This window comes from Stegostoma tigrinum, chromosome 14 (assembly GCF_030684315.1).
Source record: "Stegostoma tigrinum isolate sSteTig4 chromosome 14, sSteTig4.hap1, whole genome shotgun sequence".
Classification (NCBI taxonomy): domain Eukaryota; kingdom Metazoa; phylum Chordata; class Chondrichthyes; order Orectolobiformes; family Stegostomatidae; genus Stegostoma; species Stegostoma tigrinum.
The window spans coordinates 6,855,520-6,875,097 of NC_081367.1; the positions used below are offsets into that span (position 1 = coordinate 6,855,520).

Consider the following 19,578-nt stretch of genomic DNA (forward strand, 5'->3'; position numbering starts at 1 on the left):
ATTATGAGCCCTTGTGCAGTCAGATACCAACAGCTCACCCCATCCTTGCAGGCTTGGCCAATACCAGTGGAAAATTTGAAAGGTCATTAATAAATTCACCCTCACCCTCCTTTTAAGTCCCAGGGTGAGTAATCTATTCTTATAACTTAATTCTCTACTTTCAACAATGAGCTTTATTCACTTTTGCGGTCCCCTTCCAATAATTCTACAATTTCTTGTATCCTTTACGCCATTACTTTCACTCATTCAAACTCTCACCTCATGTCCCTAGTAAAACCCTTACTGCCTTTCACCCACTCAGATCCAAGGGATACACAGAGTTGAACTTGTACAGTCTGGTTTAGCCAGCCAATAGCAGATTCGGCTGGACTATGCAAAGCGCTATCAGGTCCTGCTGTCGATAGTACAAACTGTCTCCTCTGGCTGTGTTATTTCTTGTCTTTACTATTTAACAAAGCATGGGTGTAACTGGCTTGGCCAGCATTTGTTGCCCAACCATATCTGGTCTTGAGAAGGTGAGGGTGAGCTGACTTGTTTCACTGCTTTGGTACACCTCAGAGTGTTACAGTTCAGCAGTTTTAAAATGGAGCGGGGAGCTCTCTGGGAATTCTTTGGCTATCATTCCTTATCAGTAAAAATAAATTGAATCATCAGTCAACTGTAGAAATCCAAGCCCAGTTTTCTTTCTCAATCAAGCACAGTAGAAACAAGAGGCATCTTGAAGTTGCTGCTGTAAATAAGACAGACTGCAGGAGTTCCATTCTTATATTTTATTCTTGTCCATTACACTGTATATAAAATGCGATCCGCAGCTCCAAGAGCACGGATACCCTCCTTCACCATAAATAACTACAACCAAACCTAAACTGGACTTTAAAATAGGTCATAAATGGGTTGCAAGGACCAGGTGTGCACTTGTACACAGTATACAAACACTGGACATACAAGAACACAGTTCCCAGTTTCACTGACATGGCTATGGAATTTAACAACAAGAGTCCTTTATGTTCACTTCTTCATCCACTGAAATTGCAGGGCCAATGTAGGACACAGTGAGAGGGCACAACGTATCAACTGCTCGATGGCTTGTGTTTTTCTGTCATTGTGGTGCAGGTGCCTGGAATTTAGAACTGCAGACTGTTGGGCGTCAGACCCGGCGTCCCAAAAGATGGAGAAGCCCACGATGAAAGGTGAAACCAAGAAATAATTTGTTGAATCACCGTTTCTGCGTTCAGTAGCAAACCAAATTCTACAAACAAACCAGGATGCAATTCCCCAGACCCCTAGTGTAGATGCTGGTAAAACATGGAAAACAGCCCTTCACATCATTTCATTGGGATATTCCCAAGTCACAGTGGGAGACTCCCTTGGGAATGTTACCCCTGAATGTTTTGATGCTGGTCAGTTGTTTTTCTAGATGTTGCCAATGGTATTTTTACAAACAGATATGCACGCTTCTTTTTCCCTTTACATTAGAGGAGTGGTATCCTAGTTACTCTTAATACTAACTCTGTCCATTCTTGGATAATACTGTTCAAAGTCTATTCTTCCCACAACTGTTATCTGTATAAGGGGTGTTGTGATCCTACACTTTAGTCTCCCTACAAGCCCTCAAATAAACCTGCAACTCTCACTTGTTCCACTTGGCTCTTTTACGGTCTCCTCCTAGTTGCTACATCATGGCATTTGCGTCAAACTTTCATTGTACTAGCAGAACAATATGCTGTCCATATTTCATGATGGTATCATCAGCCATTTTGTTTCTCTTCGCAATGCAAGGTGTAAAAGCAAAACATTCTGGTCTAACTAGCCTTTTAAGGCCATACACAGAATCCATTCAGAATTAATACTGATCCCAAGTTACACAACAGAATCTAACTGAATGGTTTCCTACTTACGCATTGAAACATCTGTACTTCGGGGAAAAAGAAAACACCCAAATCAAGGTGGGATACAGGAAATTATGGTAACTGGTGTCAGCTACATGAAGTGAGATAAAGAAATGTCCCTTTAGATTAGATGGATAAAATGTTCCTTTTGCCACACCCTGCTAATGTTATCCCTGTTTATTCAGTAGGAAAGGCTATGTCGATGCCCATTAAAGATATTGGCCAACAGTGGTTCAGTTGAAAGACTGAAAAAGTTCCCAAGGTCTCCTGGAACATGGAGATCCATTGGTGACAGCAACGCGCTTGCTGTAAAGTAGATAAAAGCAACAGTTCTTCCACAAGTTTGCAAATTCCTGTTCTTTGGAGTATTGATAGCACAAATCGGAGAGGGCGGGGAGAGTAAAGTATATTCTGGGAATCTATCTCTTGGGTCTACCCACAGACGGTCAAGGATGCACAATCTCTTCTAACCGTCTGCTGGTCATTCATTTGCCAGTGGCAACTGCTCAGAAATGAAGCATGCAGTGAGGTCAGGGAGAGCGGCAGTCTCAGATTATACCAAGTTCAGGTTTCAGACATTCATGTCAAATTTCTCCATAAATCAATCAGAGTTCGGTTCTGCTCCACTGGCTTTGGCTTGATTAAAACGCCAGGCCAGATCTCCCCCTAACAACTGAGATTCCGGGATGGAGGGGGTTACCTTGATTTTTTGCACCAAACAGGATGGAGGAAAACAAAGGCAGAGAGCCTTGGCATAATCGCAGGTGGAAGTGGCTACGCTCCAGCAGGCATGAATATGAACTACACCCTTTCAGGCAACCCTGGCTTTTATAGCATTGTGGAACTGGTCTTTAAAGAGACAGGACCGCTTCTGCAGGTCTCAGTAAATTGGGAGTATTAAGAAAGATGTGGGCTGCGGCAGGGGTCACATTTAATTGGAGGGGCGTGATAATACTTGTTCAGATTGAGGGATACTTAAGAGTAGAAGTTTTGTCACTGATGGAGCTGCATGCAAGTGTTTCTCTTTAAATAAAATCTTTTTCAATCCTTTCTGTACCAACACAAATCCTCCCTTCCAGCTAGTCTGAGCTAATCTTTTCGATTGCTGACCTGAATCTCCAACTGTAACTCAGTGCTGCTTAAGAGTCAGGCGAGGCTCTCCTTAGTGCAGGGTTCCATCTAGCAGGTTGTCACACATATGAGAAGCCTCTCCCGATGGGTCCAGTGAAGGTTGTAGTGATTGAAAGACACAGGCTTCTGAATTAAGAGGTGAGACGCATTTTGACTGTAAAGCCAGAATGCCTTCACAGAGAATTGAGAGTGTGACCTGCCTGATCTTCAATCTGAATAAGCTTCACCATCAACTCCTCTCGCTACTTTCGCCCAATCAGTTGCAGCACAATGTAGTCACACCTTAAAAGGAGTAGCTCAGGGAAGGTTATCCACTGTTTAGGACCCTTTATCCTGAATGTGTATAATCCACGTACTTGCACCCTTATTACAAGGTTTACTTATTTTTAAAACCATAAAAAAAGACCTCTGAATTCTGAAACAAAATCTAGACAGGAAAGCAAAAGAGTTACTGTCTCTTTTTCACATTGTACATTTCTACTAATACAGTTTGATATGCACCAATCAATTCACTTTCTCTGTATATAAAGAAAATGTAAAAATATTATAACTTCTAATTTAAACAAAAAAAAATATCAACCCCTCTTATTTGGTGCCACTCCTCATGGTGGCAGTGATAAAAGTAAAAGATATTCAGTTCTGATCCAACAGTGTGATCGAGTCTTGTCGCCACGACCATGAAGCACTGGCATCAGCAGCCACGGGCTTTCCTAACTGCAGCAGGAGGGGTGTTGTTGGGCGCTGGGTTCATGGGGCACTTGGGAAGTCCCTGGAGGTGCCGAGATGTTCACCGTGCTGAATTCTTGCTGGATCCGCTGAGCGAATACCTGAAGGGGGGATTGGGTTTTTTTTTGGTGGTGGGGTGGGTGGGGGATGTAAGAGGATCAAGTCAAAATGAGAAGCTTTACCCACTCTACACACTTTCCCATCTGCCCATGCAAGCTACAAACTGTATCCCACTCGACCTCCTCCATCCCCCAAGCAAAGGGACTGACTCTTCCAGGGGCACACAGTTCAATTTCCCAGACGGTGTCAGCAGACCTTTTAGCCACAGAAGAAACATCATTATTAATCCTGATCTTTGGTCCCATTTCTCTGAGTAGACAGTTATCAGGCTAGATTCAGTCTGCAGGATAGCTCTCTCAATTCCTTTATTCATTCATGGGATGAGGGCATCACTGGCTAGGCAGCATTTATCGCCCATCCCAATTGCTGAGAGAGCTGTTATGAGTCAACTACATTGCTGTGGGTCTGGAGTCACATATAAGCCAGACCAGGTAAGGATGGCAGTTTCCTTCCATAAAGAACATTAGTGAACCACATGGGTTTTTCCAACAATCAACAATGGATTCATGATCATCATTAGACTCTTCGTTCCAGATATTTATTGAATTCAAATCCTACCATCTGCTGTGGTGTGATTTGAACCCTGGCCCCCAGAATATTATCTGGGTCTCTGGATAACAGTCCAGTGATAATACCACCAGGCCATCGCCTCCCCAGTTTCAGTGCAAGTTCCCAGACGACAGCGAAGAGGACCTCACAGGGTCAAATGGGCAATGTGTGCCCTTGCTGTACCTGGTGTGTAGGTCAGTGCTGTGTGGCTTAGTGGTTTACGGCCATGTCAGAATGCAGTTACAAGTCAACTATTGTGGTTCTAGAGTCACATAAATGCCAGACAGGGCAAGAACAGGAGACCATTACCTCGTGACCACAACCCCAAAAAAAAGGTTATGCAATTAATTCCCTCTCCCCATCCCCCTTTTTTGAAGGGTCTAGCCCCGAAACATCAGATTTTGTGCTCCTAAGAGCCTACTGTGTTCATCCAGCTCCACACTTTGTTATCTCTTATGCAATTAGTTAACCGGATTCAAATTTTCCGGCTCCATTGTGGGATTTGAACTGTTTCCATATTATTTGCCCAGGTTCCAGATTACTTATCTGGTAACACAGCCGTTACGCTAAGAGTTACGCTATGGGGGCGAGTTAACACACATGGCTGAATGGCTAGTTTTTGATGCAGGGTGATGCCAACAGCATGGGTTCAATTTCCACACCTTAAGTTACCATGATGGAGCCACCTTCTCAACTTGAGGCATGGTGACGCTCAGGTTAAACTCACCAGCAGCTGTCTCTCTAACCAGTGAGCAGCCCTATTGTCTTCTGGAACTATGTTGACTTTACCTTTTTTTCACTACGGTGCTCATTGTGTTTTATTCTGAGTTGCACTCACCAACTTGCCAAAGTTGACAGCATCTTCTAAAACAATGACCTCTACTACCGAGAAGATGCTAGGGAGTACAAGCACCTGACAATTCCCCTTCATGTCTCTCACCATCCTAACTTGGAAATATGTCACTATTCCTTCATTGTTGCTGGGTCAAAATTCTGGGATTCCTTTCCTACTTGTGGTTGCAGCTATGCAACATGAGCTGCACTGATTCAAAAAGGCAGCTCGCCACCACATTCTGAGGCAGATCGGGATGCGAAATAAATACTGGCCTAGGCAGAAATGACAACATCCCATGAGAAAATATAAAGTTTTCTTCTGAAGGCAAGAGCCCCAAGCCGACATTATGATTAAGCTGGAGAGGGTTCAGACGAGATTGACTGGGATGTTGCCAGGAATGGAGGATTTGAATTATAAGGAGAAGCTGGATAGGCTGGGATTTTTTTTTCACTGGCGCACAGGAGGTTGAGAGGTGACCTCACAGAGGTTTATAAAATCATGAGGGCTGTAAATAAGGTGATTGGCAGATATCTTTTCCCCAGGGTGAGGGATTTTAAGACTGGCAGGCATATTTTTAAGGTGAAAGGAGAAAGATTTAGAAAAGATGGGGAAACTTTCTTTACATAGAGTGGTTTGGATGTAGAATGAACTGACAGAGAAAATAGTGGATGTGGGTACAGTTACAACATTTAAAAGACATTTCGTAAGTACATTAATAAAGAATGTTTGGAGGGATATGGGCCAAATGTAGGCAGGTGGCACTACTTTAGTTTGGGATTATGTTCAGCATGGACTGGTTGGACTGAAGGGTCAGTTTTCTTGCTGTGTAACTCTATGACTCTATTCAATCTTTCTCAATAGCTGCAATTTCTCAATTCTGGTACCCTCCTCCTTAGTCCTTTTTCACACTTTCTGTAGTGTTTGCATGCTCTATTCAATAGTCTGGTGTCCACTGTGATGCAGAGTGCTCCAAATACAGCCTGACTAGGTTTCAATACAAGTTTCACATAACTTTAGAATCCTACACACTTAAAAAAAACTCTCATCGTTTAGTAACATTTTAATTGCTTTGCTGACTTGAAATGATATATTTGAAGATACGTTTGCTTTTTTACCCCATTCAGTTTATTTTCTAAAGCATAGTGATGGTTCTGTTTATCTTATGAAATGCGTCATATTTATCTGGGTCAACTTGGTTTTAGCTTGGGATCAGGCTGAATGGACCAGAATAATCTTTTCCTTGTTCTCATGTTCATGAAGTATGTGAACTGAAGGACATTGTTTCAGCTTCATAATGGTGTGGTGAGCCACTAAACCCATTCACTCTGCTCTGTATAATCCCAATGCATTAAACGGTACTAGCTCAGAAAAGATATCAAGGTTCTGCCAGGATGCACAAAAATTAAACGTTCACTCCTTTCATCTTGTGAATATGGCTTGCTTTCACTCACCTTCGTACCCGCTCCACCATGTGTGCTACCAATTTGTCTGAAATACCTGGGCAGGACTCCTCTGCCAGGTTAAAAGCATTCTCTAGCTCTTCAATGGCACCCAGGTTTCCACCGCTGACTTTGTGCTTCTCTTGTAGCTTCAGCAAAATAAACCAAAACATCATTAATGTGGATCGTATAGCCATTGACAAAACACAAAACAGCATGCAGTCAATAACTCAGAACCCCATGTTATAAGGCAGCCGATGTCCACTCATGTCTGTTCCAAGGATCAGAACCTACCACATGGAGAATCAGGGTGAAGGTTAATCTTTCTGACATCACTCTGAGGCACAGCATATTGGTACAGACACCTGGTGTGCCAAAAAGCTGCCTGGACAAGTTTAATTTGACAGTGATGTCAATGACACTTAAAAAAAACATCCAGGTGGTGATTTTGCCAACTAAACAGAATAAGATGACAGATGTGAGAGAGTACTTGTCTATCTTCAGAAAAGGCTAGAAATACAGAACAGGGTGACCACGTTTGAAGAAAAAGCACATTGGTGGTTGGACATCATTTCTCAATAGCACTGCCATTCGCTTGAAGGGCAGAGACCTGAGCTTCTTTCGGAAACCTTATTTCACAGCCAAGGGTGATCAATAGAAGAGATCAACCATCCCAGCACTGACTAACAACTGGAGTTAGCCTCCTGATATCTGTGCATCAGTAGTTTCTGTGAGAAGAGCTTTGTCTGAACGTACTGAAAACCCAGTGGAATGGGAATGGTGTACTAGACACTCTCTCTTTTGCAAGCAGGTTATAAATTTAGGCCATGCTGATGGGATTGAGGGGAAGGAGCTGGTTATAACAATGTTGAGGTATGTTAAGGTATGAATGCATGTCTTCTCTCAGCACAGTGCTCTCTCAAAGTGGATAAGCCACATTTTGTTATGTTCACCATACTAGTTCTGTAGATTCTCACACAATATATATATCTGAGCAGGGGAGCACGGGTGACAGTGGGGAGGACTTAGTGATGTTAATGAAGATAGGAAACAACTCTCTCATGTTAATTTCTGCTGCTATTAATCAATGGGAGAAAAATTACTTGTTACTCATTTCTTCAAAGTCAGATAACGTAAGCACTTTAACTGGTGTACACAAGCAGGGACACACAAGCACATTCAGTCACAAAACAGTGGCTGTATTACCTCTCTGAACATGGGGTTGACCAGGGTTGTCAAGCACTTTGATTTTGGCTGTCTTTTCATGGGCTCCAAGGGCTTCATTGAAACAAAATACAAAAGAATAGTCAACAATCCAATAGACAATCTTTTTCATCTCTGACCTGAACCACTTTACTCTGTCTGTTCATCTCTGTACATGCCAAGGGTTAGTCTTCTCTTCCTTCTCCCTCCCTGTTACACTCACAGATGGTATACTCAGTAATGACACTTCCTCAACCAGTGCACCTTGATATCTTACATGGGGCTCCCCAGCTCATACAATCTACAGCTTTTTAGAACTCCACTTTGGCATCACTTAATTTTTAGTGATCTCATTAACCTTCCTCTCTGCACTCGTGACCTTGGTCATCACTTGGAACGCACAAAATATCAAGAACAGACTTAATTGTATGGATTGTTCGCTTCAGGCAATCATAATTTGAAATTTGTTATTTGCTTTCAAAAATAATACTTTCTCTCTGTACCCTCGTCCCTCTGCAACCTCAAAACACTGACTTCTTGATGTGGCACCAAGTCTTTGAACATGTCGTTTCTCAAATCCATGCTGACCCTCTCTGTACCTTAAGACTCAGATTACACCATTCAGTTTTCCACTTCCAGCAGAGCACTTAAATGGCTCTGGTCAATGTCCCAAATGACCTCTCTGTGAGAATGGTACATTTTTCCATCATCTCCTGCTCTCCATGTCCTTTTCTCTGATTAACACCATCATCCTCCTTTAGTGATTCTCTTCTGTTGTTCTCCAACTTAGTGGGACAGGCCACATGTGGTTCTACTCTTAACTAACAGTAGCTAGAGTTTCTCCAACAACAGCCTCTTCCAGGGGTCCCCAAAGCTCTATCCTTCTCCTCCCTCATTGACTTATTGTTCCTCAGCTGTGCCATCCAATGAAACATGGCCTACTTCCACATGCACGTTGGCAACATAAAGCTCTGTCACTCCATCACAACTCTTGACCTCTTGACATTGTGTTAATGGATCCCTCTTCCAGTATCCAGTCTTGATTGAGCTATGACTTCCACTAATAATTACAGATAAGTTGGATGCCAACACATTTGGCTCCCAAAGCAAATTCAATCCTCTGGCCACTGTTTACAATCCTTCTCTCTGGTCATTGCTTCAGTTTAAACAGGACTGTTTGCAACCATGACATTTCATTCAAATATGACTCTATATCCTCTTCATTACCAAAACCACCTCTGTAACATTGACAGCCTTTGTCCTTCCCCTAAAGACAGCAGGTGAGCTTTAGCCTTGACAGTTCTAATGCTCATCTGGCCTGGGCTATCCTACATACTCTCAAAATATTGGTACATGTAAAATTCTGCTGGAGTGCCAGTACCTTATCCTTCATCAAGCTCTACCCATCCTTGATCCATATCTTCACTATGCTTCTGGTCTTTCAGAATTCCTTCAATGCCTTTCACTTCCACATTGTTACAACTTCTTGCAGGTCTGCATCATTCCCCCACCAACTGAGACCTCTCCATTCCTCAGGCTCCCACATCTTCGGTATTCCTCTTCCTTGTCATGCTCTGAAATTTCCTCTCTTTCTAAGTTTTCCACCTGTCCTTTCCCCATTTAATATCATGTTTGAAACTCATTTCTTTGATCAAACCTTTATTACCCCTCTCAAAGTGGCAGTACTCTGGTGTCTATTCGTGTCAAAACTTTTCTGTCATTTAATCATGGAGAATTTTTCTACATTAAAAATTCTATGAATCACGTTAGTGCCCAGGTCCAGTGGCATTAAAGAACACAGGTGTGAAGATGGAACTTGTGAAATTCTTTGAAGTAGTTCTGGGAAGGTATGGTCATGAAAAGGTGACTCATCCAACTGGATTGGAACAATCCTTTTCAGATACATTATTTCCATAGCACCACACATTCATTGGACAGGTTATTGTTTCTGGTACCCCGGCATAAAATATACAGGTCAGACAGGTAGGGAGGAATTCCCTCCTGAAAGGAGGGACAGCCCAGAGACTGTCTGATTCTCTCCAAAGGACTTGGTCGAGGGACTGAAGGTGAAATGTACTTCACTACCCTTCACACCATTGCAGCAACAGGAGAACCACAAGGCACATTATAGCATGCCATTACATTCTACCCCATAAGTCCTCAAAGAGTGCAGCATTGCTACAAACTGTTTGAATTGCTTACTAGAAGGGTAATAGTGAGAGGGTGCTGGAAAGAGATAAGTACACAGACTCACCTTCTGAGAAGTAGGAACAGGCATTCCGTTCTGCAGCTTGCTTAAGGTGCTGGGACGTACAGTGGGGAAAGTCCAAACTGGACACTGATCCCGTTCATCTGCATCAGCTTCCCTACAAACAGATAGTCAGGTCTCTGTGAGCATCCTCCCAACTTCCCACAAAGGGCTTTCTAGCTCACATTTATACATTGGGTTCAATATTCCCACTCACTCTCACAACTCTGTTGTCCCCATCTCCTCACTCTAAAGGAAGCTGCTTCTTGGTATTGAATAGTGGTCCTTGGCTAAGGTACCAACAACATGGGTAGGAAAGGGATGCAGACCCGCAAGCAGAACCCAGAGGCTGTTCATAATCTATACCAATGATTTGAAGGTGAATGTAAAATTTCCAAATTTGCAGATGATACAAAACTATGTGAGAAAGTGTATTATGAGGAAGATGTACAGTAGCTTCAGTAATATTTAGACAGGTCTTTGCTAATGGGCAAGAACATGGCAGATGGAATATAATGTGGAAAAATGTGACGTTATCCAGTTTGTAGGGCAGAACAGATGCACAGAGTATTTCTTGTCAATAAATCACTGAAAGCTAACAAGCTACTAAGAAAGCTCATGGAATGTTTGCCTTAATTGCAAGAGAATCAGAGTTCAGGAGTAGTAAAGTTTTGTTTCATTATTATAGGAGCTTGGTTGGACTGCACCTGCTCACTGTGAGCAGCGTTGATTTCCTTATCGCAGGAAATATATCACTGCTATAGAGGAAGTGTGGTGAAGGTTTACTAGACCTCTTCAGGGGATGATAGGACTGCCCTACGAAGAGACAGACTGGGCAAACTGAGCCTGTATTTTCTAGATTTTTGAAGAATAAGAGGAGATCTCACTGAAAACAACAAAATACCTAAATGATAGACGTTTCTGAGTTGGGGAGTTAAAATCAGGAGACACAATTGAAAAATAAGGGTACGCCATTTAGGACCGCATGAGGAGAATTTCTTTCTCAGAGGATGGTGAATACTTGGAATTGTCTATCCCAGCGAGTTGTGGAAGCTCAGTCATTGAGTATAGTTGAAATAGAGGCTGACAAAATTTTTGACAATCAATAACATAAAAGATTACAGAGATATTGAGGATAAAAGATATTGAGGTGTTTTGTCAGCCACAATCTCGTTCAATGACAGAGGAGTCTCGATGGACTGGCTGACATTTATGGACACTTTTAGAAATTTAAAGGTCAGGTCACTGTTCTTGAATCATAAACATGATCAAGCTCCCAGGCTAAATTCTGGGTCAACGTTAGATTAAGCAGTGCTACATAAATGGCCACAGACACTGCAGCTGGGAAGGAATATCAAAACTAATTACAAGGATGATAGTTATTCAGTTGTTGGTAGTGCTATTGTTGAAGATGGGACAATTATTTGTAATTTGTCAGCGATGCCTTTCATAATTGGACAAGCCTGCCAACACTCACTATCCATATAGAGAAGGAATGGATTCCTGGGCACTGGAACCGCACTTGAATCAGAAAACGCAATACCTTTTACTGGAGAGAGGGAGTAAAAGACGTGAAGAAAATCATGGAAAAAGACGGTGCCCAGTGTTGCAATGCTAGTACCGGAGTGAACATCAATCTATTAGACAGAGCAATTCAGGAAAATTCTTGGTGGCTTCAACAGCACAGCTGGCTCCAGTGTTGCTAAAAGCATCTTTCCCTCCGTAATATTCTCACAAATTTCTTTCCCTCAACTTCCTCCCACTCCCCCTTTCCTAAAGCCAGTGTTTGTGTTCATTATCTTGTGTGGCTCTTCTCAACTTGAGAGTGCCAAGAAACTAGTTAATCCATAGGATGGACAAGGGTGAAGATGACAGCAAATATCACCGCACCAATCAACATCTTTTAAAAAAAAGGAGGCTTCATTTTATTTGAAAACCATTCTCTTTTGTGACCAATTATCACCAGCTCAAGTTCTGCAGAACAGGATGCTACGAAGAGACACTTCAGTTTTCAGCTCAACATTACATACAGTGGTGTCTTTACATATCAGCATGGTTAGAGGACCAACTATACATTCACACTCACTGCATCCTTTGCTCAAGAAATGTCTGGATAGAAAACTGTGTATCATGAAAAATGGTTAGTATCTAGAATTTGGAATGCAGATGCACTGACTCTTAGAAAACCCTATGCCCCCTACATCCTTTGCTAGAGGATTATGGAAAGGAACGACCCAGTGTCTACGATAGGAATAAGAAAAAAGTGAAGATGCAGAAAGAATCGTCACGTTAAGAATGAAAAAAGAATTACTATTTGAGGGATCTGTATGAACATTCTCATAGCAAGGTCAGAGGAACTACTCAATAGTACAAATAGCTCAAGCTTCTCTTTTCTAGACAAAGGGAAGCAAGCTATTATTCAGTCTTTCCCAATACTAGTAATCTCTCAATTCTGATACAATTTCTGCAAATCTATTTTGCAAGTTCTCTGGTGTCTCGATACACTGAATGTCTCTATAATACCAAATCATGGACAATGCAAGGGTTTGACTAAGGATCTATACAAGTTTAGCACAGTAGCTCCACTTTTCAGCTCAATTCCTTTAATGGACATCAGTATTTATTCGTCCTATCAAACTGGCAACTAACTACTGAACTATCCCACTCCAATTCTACCATATTGTGGTCAGTCAGGATGATGATGATGCCCCTATCCATTCACTCCAGGAATCAAGCATACTTACAGGTCCGAATCTTCAGAGCTAGACTCCTCACCATGACCCTCGGACTTCCAGCGCTTATAACGGTCAATCAATTCTGTTAGGTAGGAGGTTTTCTTTGTGTAGCGCTGGATATATTTGTGTTTCAGGAGCTCTTTTGCTGTCGGTCTCTAGAATTTGAAGAAACAGTTGCTGCGGTTATGTTTTACAGTGTCAGGGTACGTTTTTTGTTTCTTTATTTAAATATCACTTGCAACATTCTCTCTCCAACCCACTGGTTCCTCATTTTCTAGCCACACATTTTTCAAACCTCTTTGCTATCCGTCCCTAAGAATGAATCTTTTGTAAATTTCTGTGTACTGGAACTCCACAACTTTGCTGTTCTAAGTTTGATGGTACTTAGGATATACATCTTCGAACATATTCTTAAAGTGAATAGAAAGTACACAAAGGAAATACTTCACTCAGGGCATTCCCCTTATCTTTAAAATACATGGGCATGCCATCAGACTCCTCTGCAGGGTCAATGAGGAACACTCTGACTCTTTCACTGAGAAGCTGGAAATGAAGTTTAACATGGTCCATTCCTTACATAGGTATTGCCTGTGGTGGGGTGCTCCAAATAATCATAGCCTGGAGTCAAATGTTCTCAACTTTCTGGGAAAAGCTGGTTTATCAAGATTTAGAAAGAAAAACCCAAGCATGGAATGACCGGCTGTCTTTCACATTTGTTTTATACTTGCATCCTTTTCAAGAATGGCATCTAAAGTTTCACAAATGTGAGATCAGATTCAAGACTTATGTACATTCATAAAAACCTGTGTGTGTCCACTGCCATCTATGTCAAGCCGATATCTCAATATTCATGGTGTCAATGCTCCTCTTGGATAACCCAAGGCTTTTTAACTTTCTAATTTTCTTAATTGTGATACACCAACCTTAAGTCCTCTGACCAATCACATACCAGGAAGGGGAAAAAACACGGACAAACCCACCATTCCCTTGCCCAATGTACAATACACCTCTTAAGTATTACATTTGCCACATGAATGAAACACTCATTTTGTTTCCACAACCTTCTGGACATGGTTATAACCTAAATTTATTCACAGAAGCAGTGGATTCCTTCCCCCTCAACATAATAAGCTGCCTCCTAACTGCTCCAGTATAAATACTCAACATGTATAAAATGGAAGCACAATAAGAAAAGGGAACGAGAAACAAGAAAAAAGCAATTCCTTATTTCTGAGAGAGCGCGGGGGGGTGGGGGGTCATCCTGATATATGGATTACTGGGGTGAGTATTAGTTCTGATAAGTTTGGAAAGCTAAAGAATTTGGGTGCAGTTTTGGCTCTGTTGAGAATCACGGTGACCAAACATATCTACTTTGAGACTATTGCATTTCCAATTTCAACTGGGCTGCCATGTACCACAGTCATGGGACATAAGTAGCTTCTTTTTTTTTTAAACAGAGATTTACACAGCTCACAGTGGTAGACCTATGTGTTCTGCAGAACGTGCTTCACTTTCATAGGACTTCAACTTTGGATCAGTAAGGAAGTTCTTCCTGAACTCTGTCACCACAGCTGAATGCTCTCTGATAATTAATTCTAAATGAAACGAAACCTAATTCACTTCTTAAATTTGCTTGTATGGAATCTTATCGAATATCTTTTGGAAATCTCTGCAGACATCCATTGACACCACCCTAACACCTGGTGGTGATGGCTGCAAATTACATCCAGGAAATCAGTCAAATATGGCAAATCCTTAACAAAACAAATACTTGTAACATGGGAGAGAGATTGCAACCCCTGTCCTCTCACCTTAAATAAGGAAGCTTTGCAGCTTCTGGGTTGCAAGTGATTGCCTTACTGTTAGTCTTCTATTTCTTGTCACCCCTTTGAACCCTGCCCAGCATGTTAGCAAACTAGATTATGAGCTCTTAGATCACACCTTTAGAAAGCGAAGTATGAATTCTGCTCCCTTGGAACTCATGGCTATAGGAAGGATATTATTAAATTGGAGAGGGTGCAGGAAAGATTTACGAGGATGATGCCGTGGCTGAAGGGTTTGAGTTAAAAGGAGAGGCTGGATAAGCTGGGACTTATTTCACAGGAGCGTAGGAGGTTGCGAGATGACCTTACAGAGTTCATAAAATCATGAGGGGCACAGATAAGGCAAATAGCAAAGGTCTTTTCTGTAGGGTAGGGGAGTTCAAAACAAGAGGGCATAATTTTAAGGAGAGAGGAAAAAGATTTCAAGGGGACCTGAAGAGCAGACATTCCACACAGAAGGTGGTTTGTATCTGAAATGAACTGCCAGAGGATGTGGTACATGCAGGTACAATTCCACATTTAAAAGACATTTGAGCAGGGACATGAACTGAAAGGTTTAGAGGGATATCGGCCAAACACAGGCAAATGGGACTAGTTTAGCTTGGGAAACATGGTTGGCATGGACTGGTTGAGCTGAAAGGTCTGTTTCCATTATGTATGACACAATGACTAAATTCAATCTGATTCTCTTTGATCAACTGATACCAGAAGATGTCTCCGATGATAAATTCCAGAAAGAGTTCTACTACTGATGTTAAACTGGTTCTGTTCTCCTATCCTTCTTGAATTTGTGGCGAAATTTGAAATTTTCTATGCTGATAGGCACAATTCCTGAATTTACTGAAGTTGGAAAATCATGACTAAAGCATCTTCAATCTCTTATCAACTTCATCTAATAACCTTGGTTTAGGAACCATGGGCAGAATTTAATAGGGTAAGGGGTATCCCTCCCGCTCCCAACTCGCGATGTGATACGCTTGTCGTGAGCAAGTGATATTAATGGATTGTGGTACTTCTACCCCTCAGTGAGTGGAGGACCCATCCCCTGGAGCTGTTCTGGGAGTCCTGGCTGCAGACAGCTTGGCAATGAGTGCTGCCGAGCCTAAAACTAAACTTCGTGGATTTAATACACATTCCCTTGTGCTACAGGAACTGCATCCTCTTCCTCCACTCTGAAAATGAATGGAATGGACTCATTTAACAAATCTACTATCTTCTTATAATCTGTTCATCTCACCTGGTTCTGCCTTTAATGGATCCACATTTCCCTCTATCACGCTTCAATATATTTATACAATGTGTTCACACTGCCTTTTATATGCCTTTCACTTGCTATTTTTATATCTTTTATTGATTTTATAGCTCTACCAGTCTTCCATGTTTCTTTCCATTTGTGCAAGGGTTCTCACTTTGAACTTGATACCATGTTTCTTTCCTTCATTTCATGGATCATGGTTCCTTAACTTGAGCTATTTATAAACAACAAATAAATGAGGAAATCTAGTAGTGCTGAACACTTAGCCATCTCTGGGAGCCTCAACAGAATACGATGGTTGTCAGAAATCAAAAATTTAAAAAAAAAGAAAACGCTGAAAGAAACTCAGTGGTTTAGACAGCATCCACATATGCAGAAAAACAGAGTCAATGTTTCAGGTCTGTGAGCTTTCATCCGAGCAGGAAGCAAGTTCGATGAACAGGTTTTGAGCAAAGGTTGGATCACACAAGGTCAAAAGAAATGATGTGACAGGGTGGCAGGCAGCAGAGACTGAAGAACAGGACCAATGAGAATAGAGATGGGGATAGAAAAGAATAAAGAGGCAAATGACGTACCCAGGGCAAGTGAGCTTCTAACTGAAAAAAAAAGCAAAGAAATGGAAACAAAATACAGGGCAGGGCTTATGGCCTGAAATTGTTAAGCTCAATATTCAAACTAGAAGGCTGCAGAGTGCCCAATGAAAGATGCTGGCCGTGAAGGTAACTTGAGCCTCACTGACATAGTGCAATTGTTAGGAGTAGTTCAGAATTAGAACAAACTGGATCTGTATTGAGCTCTTTGCAACCTAAGTCACCTAAATGTTAAGATTCCCTCTTCAACTTCACACATAGCTTGCTCACAATGTGTAACTGCTGCCCTTAAGATCGTACAAGACATTGCTCGGTCTAGTACCAAACGATACATACATGTAGGAGCCATGCCTAAATAGCTGGTGCACTGCGACATACCTCCACTGAGAGGGTGGAGGTCTTGGGTCGTGGCTTGATATGGAGCTTAAGGATCACAGAAACAGATCTCTGATCCTCATTCCTATCCAATAAACTTTTCTGGAAAATGCATGTGCGTGGGAAAAGATGAGGAGAGACTAGGCTGTTCCCACTATGATACTCTCTTGGGAAGGGACTAGAGAACTGTCAGTACTTGTGACTAAATCAAACATCAGTCAATAGAAAAAAGTTTAAAAAAAAACAGAAAAATAACTTTCCAGTACTAAGCAAATCATACCATGATGAATATTTGCCTTTGAACTATCGTCTCACCCACCCCCCCCCACCACCTTGCTTTTCTCATACAATCTGTAACCTGTTTAGAGGTCATTCATTTAACAAATTTCATTGATATTCCACATTTTTACATGCAATTTTCTGCAGATTATAAATCTGATTTTCAATATTCCTCGTACTTTAAGGTAATAATGTGAATCTTCAGGTACATCTTTACTCACGTCCTCTGTTTAACATTTCCTGGTGTCAGCCCTAGATGCATAGTAACACTTAAAGTTGGAAGCTTGTGGGTTCAAGTCCTATGGATCACCACATGATCTAGGCTGAGACTTGTGTAATATTGGGAGAGTGTTGCTTGTTGGATGCTCCAACTCTCACACAGGATATTAAACTGAGTTTATTTGAACTGCTTACTTCCTCGGATCAATGTAAAGTACCTTCTGAAGTGCAGCAAACAATATCTCCCCATGTCTGAGCCAACACTGAAGTCTTGATGAATGGCACTAAACATTGCCTTGCCACTTATTTCATTGCTGCACATCAGGGCTTGCTGTGTACAAGTTGGCTTCACTCCACATGTAATTTACTGACTGTGGCAAGCTTTCAGATCCCTCGGCTATTTCCTTTTCCAAAACAGCACAGCTGCACTGAAATTCTGTACTGGTGCATTTAATTTGATACAAAGCAATATCTTCTACTTACAAATTTGGGATCCTTGTTTAGACAGGCCTCGACAAACTCTTTGAAGGGCTTGCTGTGGTTTCCTTCCAGAGTTGGGGGGTTGTTCTTGGGAATCAGGAAAAGAACTCGCATAGGATGCAGCTCTGAATTAGGGGGTTCTCCCTTTGCTAATTCAATTGCAGTTATTCCAAGGGACCAGATATCTGCCTGAAAGTAAACAGACAATGAGAAACTTTATCTCAATACAAGTGCCACGTTTTCAAAAGAATTCCTGCATTTGCCTCCATTGCAGGTTAACCAGGATGTTAAGGGTAGCATCAAATGGAAAGAAAAATAATACAGTATGATAAAGTTAGTGGTCAAGCATAAGATTTGGAAAGATTTAAAAACCAACAAAAGAGAACCCATAATGAAAGAAAATTAAATTTGAAGGTAAACTTGCAGGTAATAAGACAACAGCAAGAGCTTCTATAAATATATAAAAATTGAGGCAAAAGTGAACATAAGCCCTTTAGAGAATGAGGGTGCAGAAATAATAATGGGGAATTCCAAAAAATAAATAACTAGTGGTCAGAGGGGAGAGAGGAAATAAAAGTAATAACTAGAGGAAAAAGTAAAAGGGCTAAAAGCCATTAAGTCCCCTAGATCTGGTGGTATGCATCTTCAGACATTAGAGAAGACAGCTCAGAGATAGTGGGTGCACTGGTAATAATCCTCCAAGAATCCTAATATTCTAGAAAGGTCCCAGAGGACTGGAAAACTGCCAATGTAACACCCTTATTTACAAAGGAAAGGAGACCAAAAAAAATTCAGGTGACTATAGGCCAGTTATCCCAACATCTGTTATTATGAAAATGTTAAGAGTCTATTATAAAAGGAGGTAACAGCAGAGCATTTAGAAATAATTAATATAATCAAGCAGACTCAGCATGGCTTCACGATGGGGAAATCACGTCTGACAAATTTATTAGACTTCATTGAGTAGGTAACATGCAAGATTGATAAAGGGGAACCAGTTCTTGTAAGATGTTTAGATTTCCAGAAGGTATTTGATAAGGCACCACACATTAGACTACTTCATAAAAGAGGGAATGGAGTATGAAAACAGGGAAATATTGCTTAGACAATACAAGGTACTCGTTAGATCACACCTTGAATATTGAGAAGAGATCTGGTTCCCTTATCTAAGGAAACGCATACTGGCATTACAGCCAGTCCAGGGAAGGTACACGAGGTTGATATGGATATGGAGGGACTTCTTATGAGGACAGGTTGAAGAGATTGGGCCTACATACACAGAACGTAAGTATGAGAGGTGACCTTATTGAAACATATTAAGTTCTAAGAAACATTTACAGGTGGATTTGGAGAGATTGTTTCCCTTATTTGAAATTCTAGCACCATTGTGTATAATCTCAGAGTCAGGAGTTGTCCATTTAAGACAGAAATGAGGAGAAATTTCTTTTCTCGAGGAAGAGTAATCTGTGGAATTCTTTACCTCAGAGGGAAATAAAGGATGGATCATTTGCATATTCAAGGCTGAGATACACACATTTTTAATCAGTAAGGGAATCAAGCATTAGATGGAAAACCAGGAAAGTGGACTTAAGGATCATCACATCAATCATTATCTCACTGAATGGTGGAGCAGACTCAGATCGGTTGAAGGCATACTTTTGCTCCTACATTTTACGGTCTTC

At 41.4% G+C, this 19,578-nt stretch overlaps 1 protein-coding gene across 1 annotated transcript in view; it reads right to left on the bottom strand.

Moving 5' to 3' along the window:
• Nucleotides 1–755: 755 nt before the first annotated feature.
• The window catches only part of stk25b (serine/threonine kinase 25b), a 93,890-nt gene continuing 75,067 nt past the window's right edge, over nt 756–19,578 (bottom strand). The window contains exons 6-11 of the mRNA XM_048542264.2: nt 17,900–18,085; nt 12,885–13,030; nt 10,147–10,258; nt 7,896–7,967; nt 6,702–6,838; nt 756–3,847 (exon numbers count right to left, since the gene is read on the bottom strand). Of these exons, the coding sequence (XP_048398221.1) occupies nt 3,808–3,847; nt 6,702–6,838; nt 7,896–7,967; nt 10,147–10,258; nt 12,885–13,030; nt 17,900–18,085 (693 nt within the window). The 3' untranslated portion in view covers nt 756–3,807. The remainder of the gene's footprint in view (nt 3,848–6,701; nt 6,839–7,895; nt 7,968–10,146; nt 10,259–12,884; nt 13,031–17,899; nt 18,086–19,578) is intronic.